At 52.4% G+C, this 9,100-nt stretch overlaps 1 protein-coding gene across 9 annotated transcripts in view; it reads left to right on the top strand.

Moving 5' to 3' along the window:
* The first annotated feature begins 1,024 nt into the window (after positions 1–1,024).
* Positions 1,025–9,100, top strand: part of Zfp41 (ZFP41 zinc finger protein) — a 17,551-nt gene continuing 9,475 nt past the window's right edge. For 3 of the 9 annotated variants that reach the window (XM_023723989.1, XM_023723993.1, XM_023723992.1), the window contains exons 1-4: positions 1,025–1,127; positions 4,641–6,237; positions 6,856–7,004; positions 8,526–8,643. In XM_023723989.1, the coding sequence (XP_023579757.1) occupies positions 4,809–5,405 (597 nt within the window). In that variant the 5' untranslated portion in view covers positions 1,025–1,127; positions 4,641–4,808 and the 3' untranslated portion in view covers positions 5,406–6,237; positions 6,856–7,004; positions 8,526–8,643. Of the gene's footprint in view, positions 1,128–1,178; positions 2,299–4,640; positions 6,238–6,855; positions 7,005–8,525; positions 8,644–9,100 lie in introns of those variants that run through there. The other 6 variants (XM_023723994.1, XM_023723996.1, XM_023723990.1 and 3 more) reach the window with 5 other exon arrangements.

Genomic DNA, 9,100 nt, shown 5'->3' with positions numbered 1-9,100 from the left:
AAGGAGCAGCAATCTGAGAATCCAGCTGACAGTCAGCTGGAGGAGGGGGAACGTCCCTGGACACAGCGTGCTGAAAAGCTGGTCTTGCAAGAAGTGAGACAGGCTTTTCCAGGGCTGCTCCCCTGAGCACCGGATGCCCACTAGGGGGAGGCTCTGCAGAAGGCCCACTGGCCTCTACCCACCAACTCAGGGGTCCTCCCGTGTCCTGGAAGTGGGAGGTCCTTCCTCGTATCTCAGGATCTAGGCCATAGTGACCCAGGAATGGCAAAATTTGGAGAATCAGACTGCAGGTTGAGTCGGCTGGCAAAAAGGAATTCAGTGTTCAACTCTGTATCAGTCGGTTGCCATTACTATAATAAAGCAAATGCTTAAAGCTGGCACTTTATGGAGAAATTCAGTTCACAGTGCTGGAGGCCACACAGCATAGAACGGGGAAGGGAGGGAACAGGTGAGGGAGGCGGCACCAAAGCGGGGCTAGGTTTGATTTCGAGGCTGCGGAGACGGCGATGGCTCCAGAAGACCGTGAGAGAGGAAGCGCGGACAAGGGAAGGAGATGTTATGGGCAGCAGCACTACTGGGCACTGCTGGGGCTGCAGAGGATAAGCACAGAAATCTGGCCGCCGTAGAGGACTTAGCCCCTGGACAGCTACACGTTGGGAGGGGGCGGGGCGGGGCGGGGCGGGGCGGGGCAGCCGCCTGAGACCTGCGGAGGTGCAGCCGCCTGGTGCAGCCAGGGGTAGCCAGCCGGCCCGCCCCACCGATCGATCGACAGACCGGCCGAGCGGTGGCCCTCCGTCCCTAGCTAGGTCCCGCTGCTGTGGAGGCGCGCCACCACCCAGAGGTGGGCGGCGGCCCCCAGAGTGGCGCCAGAAGGAGCCCGCCCGCGCTGGGGCGGGGCCAGCTCTGGCTGAGCCGGGCGCGGCGCCGCCGGAGGCCGAATCGCCGCTCCCGGAGCCGCGCCGGAAGGGGCGGGCCTTCCTGCGCGCACCGCCTGCCGCCGGCGAGGCGGGAGCGGCGGGTGGCGGCGGAGCGGGTGCAGCTTTCCGGCGGCCGGCCCGCCCCCGGCGGTGTTCGGCCGGGTGTCTGCCCTCGGGGCGGAGGTGCTCGCGACTCCTGGTCTCCACCAGGTACCTCCTGCATTCGTTAGAGCTCCGCGTCCCGAGCTCGCGGAAGCGCCCCGGGGGCCCGACCGTGTGGGCGCCAGCTTCGCGAGGCCTGCATGCTGCCCCCCACGACCACTGTACCTGGGGGAAGGCCTGCCTCGGGCCTGGGCGTGAGCCGGTGGCGGCTCTGGACTCCCCCTGCAGGGTCCAGTTTCCGGGGGCTGGGCGGGGAAGGAGCTAGCTTCCCACGGGGTCTGACCGGCCGAATGATGCCAACATCTCCGGACCTCAAGCCAGAGGTTTCATCCAGAGAGAGCCGTAGGAACCACCTGCAAGTTGCACGGCAAGGCAGAGTCTCCTGGCTGTTAGGCCCTCGAGGACTGAGCTGCCTCATGTTACTAGCATTCTTTGAGGCCTGTGTAATAAGGCCAAGAACCCGGTCGTTATAACGTACGCCACGTGTAACAATTATTTCATTTTTCAGTGGGTGCAGCCCTTGCCTTAGGGCCTGCCAGCTCGAGTTGGGCAGAGAAGACGGTTTCAGAGTGTTTCCTGAGCTTCACGTGTGGCAGGGTCAGGAACATGGGATGCAGGGACGGTTCTTCCCTCAAGAACTTTACCTTGAAAGGAAACTAGCCAGTGTGGGACCAGCCGCATGGGAAGTGACAGATGCCCAGGTGGAGGAAGCAGTGCTGTGGGGCCACAGAGCCAGCAGCTGTCAGGCCAAGTAGCTTCCTCCAAGTGGAGTCAGCGTAGAGCCAGGGTGACTTCACATCCTGCTTTGGACAGCTCAGCCCACCAGGTGGGACTTAAGCATACATTTCCCTTTTGTAGTGGCTCTCGGTTTTACCTGTTTTCTGTAAAGCTAGATCCTAACATGTTGATTGGGGACCAGGTGCAGTGGTGCATGCCGCTAATCGTAGCTATTTTGAAGGCTGAGGCAAGACGATCACAAGTTCAGGCTGGATAACTCAAAAAATTAAAACTCCATATTCCCTGGGTTCAGTCCCCAATACTAGAGGATGGGGAGAGTGGCTGTATGAGCCTTTGCCCTAGGTGACATGGTACCTCTGTCCTCCTCAGTAGAGATTCTGCCATATTCCTGCAGCCTCTCCCAGCCCAGGTGGTCTTTTCTCACCTTTAGATCTATCTCCCATTTGCCACTGAGAACTGTCTCCTCATACGTCACCTCCAGGTAATGGCCTTGAAAAATGATAATCGACTTGAATCCAAGTCAAGCTTGTCTAAATGTTTTCATTTAGGAAAGATGACATTGTCAGACTCTTTGTAAGGTGGCAAATATGTACAGTCACTTTATGCTGAACAAGGGGCTGGGAAGATGGCTCAGTAGAATAAGTGTTTCCCTGGCAAGCACAAGGGCCTGAGTTCAATCCCCAGTTCTGCCAAATAAACCAAAACCAAACAAACATGCCGAGCATAACTTCATAGAAAATTTGGAGCGCTTATATGCTAAAAATCATGTGTCATTTGGAACATGTTTCACGTCCATTTCCTGACCAGGCTTGACCCCAGCCTCAGACTCCAATTTGATTAGCCAAGAACCAATGCCAGTAAAGTGGAATATTGTTGTCTAAAACGTATTTTGCGGTAAGAGCTGGCAGAATTCTGGTTCTGTGGGTGTGCAAGAGTCCCAGGTCATGGACTGCTTACTAAGCATCCATAAAAACAATTCAAGAAGTAGACATGGTCTACTTGCACACTCAGAGGTGCAAGAGGCAGAATAGGACTCCGGATCTATTGGGATTTTCTTTGACCAGCAGTTTTTGTTTTTGTTTTTGTTTTTTTGCAGTCCTGGGGATTGGAACTCTACACTTGGCAGGAGCTTATTCTACTGAGCTATCTCCCTGGCCCCCCAGCAATTTTTCAAAGGGCCTGCAGTTTCTGAAGACCTTATACTGGAATCTGTTAGTTAACACTGAGAGAAGCAGATCAGGGAAGCTCAAAAAATAGAGCAGGACCAGGGAGATGGCTCAGTGGAATAAGTGCTTCCCTGGCAAGCACAAGGGCCTGAGTTCAATCCCTGGTTCTGCATAAATAAATAAATAAATAAATAAATAAAGGAAAAATAGAGCAGGATTTTCTTAATTTATATTTTTACAGTGCTGAAGATTAAATCCAGGGCCTGATGCACTGAGCTATACGTCCAGCTCCTGGAGCAGGATTCTTAAACACAAACTGCAACTGCTGCTACAGAAACCTGGGCTCTGCCTGGCCTTTGTCACTGGCGTTGACTGGTTCTTTGAACGGGTACTGAGATTGAGATGCTGTCAGTGGATTTACAGACAGGAAGTATCAAGTCTTCCTCCTCTGAGCAGCCTTTCAGAAAGATATTTGTGTAGGGAAAGTCAGACAGAGCCAACAGAGGCCTAGTGGAAGTTAGCAGGGGCTTTGCCCCTAAGTCCGAATGACAACCTCAGCAGCTCAGGCAAGCATGCAGGAAAATCAGCCCGAGCAGGCCTGACTCCCACTCCCTCCCATGCCTTGTGGGGCAGCAATAAAGATTGGATATACAGGTGTTTGTTGCTTGGAACAGAAGATGTGCTCCTAAAGTGACAGTTAACTTTTGAGTCATTTTCTTGAGTCATTCACAAATATTGAATAAGGTTCCAAGAGTTGCCACAAAGCACTGAGAGAGATAGCACATGAGCCAAACAAAGAAAAAGAAAAAGCCACATTTACTCAAAAGGCTAGAGAAGCCAGGCCTGGTTGCACAGCCCTGTAATTCCAGCTACTTGGGAGGCTGAAGCAGGAGGATAGAGAATTTAGGGGAAGCCTGGGCAGTTTAGTGAGAATTTGTCTCAAAAAAATAAAAAGGTCTAAGGCTGTAACTCAGGAACATGTCATTGGGTTTGATCCCTGGCACTAGGGGAGAAAAGTTTAGATGGATAAATAAGGAGGGAAGGTGGGACAAGCTGAGGGAGGAAGCACGTAAGGCTAGTCAGAGCCATCAAAGCACAGCTTTGCAGGGCTGGAGCCAGCTATGTGCAGACCTCCAGAAACGGAAAAACAGGACCCTTAAGCTGGCCAGGATGAGGAGGGGAGGAAAAGGACTAGGGTGTCTTGGGCTCATCAGTATGACCGAAAAAGCCTTTCCCCTTTGAGCAAAGATGAGAAGGGTGGGGCTTGCTGGCAGCTGTGGGCCTGGAAGAGGCAGTTAGCTCCATCCAGGTCAGAACCACACTGTGAGTAATGGATCCACCACCTACAACCCACAGCACCAGAGTGCGCCAGCTGATCTCAACCCGGGCAAGTAGAGGCATAGGAGAAGGCCAGTTTGGGGACATGAAGAAGCAAAAGCCAGGTGGCGGCCGTTGCGCCACAGTATGCGTGGAGTCCTACTGGACATGGGTGGAGACCCTGTCTCTTGGTGATAGAGGGGAGCACGCAGCCAGATGATGATTAACAGTGTCCTCACCGAGATGAGGAAGCTGGGGAAGGGTGAGGCGAGGGCTAACGAATCCAGAGGGGTGCGGCTTGGGAAGGCGTTTTTGATATGTCCGCATCTTGCCTTTCCAGCAGCAAGAGAACAGGTGCCATTTTCCTGGAGCAGAACCTCAGCTGCACACGCAGGACATGGCAAGCCACCCCTGCAGGACTAGAGTTACAGAAGGATCAGGAAACCCCTGATCTCAAGCCTTCAGCCCTCCTCGGATTCAGGGTGCTTCCTGCCTCCTAGGATCAGTGATGGAAATGCCGGAAGGCAGGAAAAAGACAACCCAGGCCCCCAAAGAGGAAGCAGTTGTGCAAGAGGCCACTCTCAAAGAAGAAAAAGCATCAGGTGGGAAAAGGCTGAACAAGAGACGCGCAAGGGCCAGCAAACACCGCAGAGAGCCAGCTCTGAGCCCTGAGGATGAGGCACATCTCTTTGATGCCTTCGATGCCTCATTTAAAGATGACTTTGAGGGGGTTCCTGTGTTTGTGCCCTTTCAGAGAAAGAAGCCCTATGAGTGCAGTGATTGTGGACGGATATTTAAGCACAAGACAGATCACATTCGCCATCAGAGAGTTCACACAGGGGAAAAGCCCTTTAAGTGTGAGGAGTGTGGGAAGACCTTTCGGCACAGTTCTGACGTCACTAAACACCAGAGAATTCATACCGGTGAGAAGCCCTTTAAATGTGGGGAGTGTGGGAAGGCCTTTAACTGTGGCTCCAACCTCCTGAAACACCAGAAAACACACACAGGCGAGAAGCCCTATGAGTGTGAGGAGTGTGGAAAAGCCTTTGCCTATAGCTCCTGTCTCATCCGCCACCGGAAGCGCCACCCAAGGAAGAAGCACTAAGCAGGCAGTGGCCTGTGGCGCTCTGAGTTTGTGATGGTGCACTGTGGCCTCTCTCATTCCTGGAAGCCCAGGGATCATGTATACTGTACCAGGTATGCCTATGGCTGCCTGGTCTCTCATCATCAGAAAAATCCACCTGCCAGACATAGGAGCAACTGAGCCAGCCCAGGAAGTCTGTACCAAGGCACAGTGATAACACAGAGCTCCCTAGACTCATTGCATCTACACTCATTTTCTGAGATACTTCATGCCACCTGGGACTCAGCACCAGAGACACACAGCACAAGCCCTGGGACAGTGCAGCACCCAGCAGGAGCAGCATCTACTGCTGATGCGGGCCCAGTGTCTTCTGTATCAGCCCTTCTGCCAGCACATCCCAGGGGCTCCAGTCTGTGGACCTCGGCCCCCTGGGTCTCCAGGCCCAGCCCCATGCAGCTGAGACAGAGCCAAGACCTCAAGCTGGATCAAGTGCTCTGTGGCCAGCTCAACAGACCCAGGTGCCCACTGGGTGGCACCAGTCCTCTCTTGTCTCTGTGTAGTTGGCGTCTATCTTTGGGCTGGAGCACGAATCCCTGAGTTCAGTCATTGTCCTCAGAACTGGACAATATTATGTGTCCTCGGTCCCAGCTGTCATCTCAAACAGACAGCCTGACTCACCTGGATGAGCTCATTGGAAATAGGCTCAGTATGCCCTTGAGCACTGCCACCATGGGAGATTCCTTCCCAGACACGCAGTGGGGCCCAGGGGCCATTGACAGCACCATTGTCAGCTTTGACTCGCTTGATCTAAAGACATAGCAGTGGCCCTGCCCAAAGGTGGCCCTCCACTCAGGTTAGTGCCACTTCCCTGTCTGTCCCCAAGTCTGTCCTACCCCAAAGTAGGTTCATATGGGCGTGCCTACCCTCAGTGTCCCAACGGTGATCTAGATGGGATTCTGCCCTGGAGTACTGGTTTGTAGGAGTAGCAAAGTGACTTTGCTGACCACGAGGCTTTTTATTAGGAGAGTGTTGGCACCTGTTTTCAACTCTTTGGGCACACACAGAAAAATAATGATGATGATGATGATGATGATGATGATGATGATGATGATGATAATAATAATAATAATAATAATGGCCTTAGTCTTTGGGGACTCTGCCCTAAAAAAGGGTCCCTGGCTGCAGATGGGCTTGTTCATCAAGAAGTCAAAAACTAGGAAATGAGGGTCGGGAGACAGTATGACCGAGTGGTCACGGTCCCTGTGGTAATGTCTGTCCAGCCTGCATTACTGTTGGATCTTCCTAAAAGCAGGAGTATTAATTACCCCAGCATGGCTAGGTCCTCCTGAGGCAGTAGCCCCAACCAGTCCTCATCACAATGTCACAAGTTGTGATGCTGCTGTCCCTGAGGAGTGGCCCAAAGCAAGCCTGCTTCCCACTTCCAAGAACGCTCTAATCCCTGTGTTCACAGCTCTGCTGACAAAGTGCACCTCTCCTCCCTGACCACACACTGGCCGGCGGCCCAAGGAGCCCCTTGTGGCCGACGGGTCTGGAGCGATGCCAGTGGCTGTCCTGTGAAGAGGCTATTCAGATCCCTGCTCCCTTGAGCCCATTTTTCAGGTAAGTGTCCCAGAACTGGACAGAGACAGAGACAGAGACAGAGACAGAGACAGAGACAGAGACAGAGAGCGCGCCTAGAACAGGAAAATAAAATTCATGTAACAGCCCAAACCAACTTAAAGTCTAGTGCAGGAGTTTAGCCTCCGGCCCGTTAACTCTGTAGAAGGCCCTGGAGCCCGGCCTATCACCTTCCAGGTTTTACCCCGTAGCACAGCACCTCAAGTCCTGAGGGTATTCTCAGGCTATACTTCCCTGGGCTGCAGTCAGCTCACTGCTCCAGAGAGACCTCCACGGTACCACCTGTACCTGTAGAGGGACCTCAGTGGCACCACCTCCACTGGCGGGAGGACTTCAGACACTACGCTCTTCCACAGGAAAGAACGTTCCAGGTGGAGGGCCTCCCACCCTGGGATCTACTTGTTCAGGCGTTAGGGCTGTGCCGCCCTACCCAGGCTGGGTCACTTCAGACTGCTGTCTGCAAAAAAAAAAAAAAAACCTTAGAGTCTCAGCAGTGGAGGTTTAATGAGGCAAAATTATGCAAAGGCAGATGTCAGCTAGTGTTGGAGCCGGCCACACACATTCATGCCATGTGCTATGCATGCGTCTGGCTTGGAAGAGCTGACCACACTGCTGACGCCACTGAAACCTATCCACTAGGTGGCAGGGTGGCCCTGGTGCTTCAGGGGCCCTGGCCCCTGGCCCAGGTCCTGGTTACAAAGACCCATACTGAGATTTTCAGAAGCAGGCACATAATATTTTTAAGAACACAGTTTACTTTCAAATGTTGAGCAAACAGTGATGTCAAAAATATGTGTACACTAAACAAACCATGTAGCAGATTGGCCAAGGGTCAGTCCCTCCTAGACATAGATCAGGAGTTGGCAAATGTTTTCTGTAAAGAGTCAGCTAGAAAATGTCCCTGGCTTTGCAGCTGTATAGTCTGTCAGAGCAGCTCAACCCTGCCACGTGGGGAAACAGCAGTGATAGAGGGCACTGGACATAGGAGCCAACCAAATTCTTCAGGACTAGGCGGCAGTCATAGTTTGCCAACCCCTGTGTATGCAAAGGGTGTGTAAGAGTTTAGGCTATCGGGAGCTTGCAAGCCTGTTCTTTCTTTCTGAGGGTGTTGAAAATCCTCCAAAACTAAATGTCCAGGAAGGGCTGCCTCGGAAGCCAGGAGCCCTCAATGCAGGAAATGGACTGGAGCCACCACTAGCAAGGACTGCTCAGAGCAGATGCTCTGCTGTTGGATGTGGGAGGGTCCTGGTGTGGACACAGACATCCTTGACAGCCGGGAGCACTCACACATGCCCCGAGAGTGTCTGAATTTGTTTTTCTGAAATTATTATAGTATCACAGTAACTTTTTCCTATTACCAGTGGGTAATGTCCCTTTTATGAGTAAACAGTGATCCATTGATTAGAAAAGTTGGAGCCAACTTAACCATTCTCGAACCAAGACACTGGATGTTTCTGATGTATATTACTATAAATAATGCAACAATAAATACCTTTTCAACAGTTAGGACCCATAGGACAAGCCCAAGATATGGAATGCCATATGCCAAGTACCAGCCCTGGGGTGGGCTGCACAGACACCTGCAGCAGTGAGCAGATCACAGGTGGCCCTCCAGCAGCTGGTAGGTGGGGTCTTCCTTTGACCGTTCACTGAGGGAGAAGATATGTGTTGTCATCTAATGTCCTTAATTTCTGGGGAGGAAGTAGATAGTAGCATAAACCTTCCAGCCAGAAATCACCTGCTTGGCCTCTGCCTTGGTAGCTGTGGGACCTTGGGTGCGTCACTGAGCTGCCTGGTGCCTCAGTTTCCTCAGATGTAAAGTGTGATGCTAACAGTACTCACAGTCCTGTAAGGCCACTGAAAATTCAGGAACTTGATATGTGACAGTCTCAGTACAGTGCTGAAGGTTTAACAAATGCCAACACTTGGTACACACCTGTAATCCCAGCACTCAGGAGGTGGAGCCAAAAGGATCCCTGAAAGTTCGAGACCAGCATGGGGGCTACAAAAGTGAGCACAAGGCCAGCCCAATCTGCATAGTGAGACCCTGTCTCAAAAAAAAAAAAAAAAAAAAAAAA

This window comes from Octodon degus, unplaced genomic scaffold (genome assembly GCF_000260255.1).
Source record: "Octodon degus isolate 3935 unplaced genomic scaffold, OctDeg1.0 scaffold00104, whole genome shotgun sequence".
Lineage (NCBI taxonomy): Eukaryota > Metazoa > Chordata > Mammalia > Rodentia > Octodontidae > Octodon > Octodon degus.
This window is presented reverse-complemented; position numbering and strand designations above follow the sequence as displayed.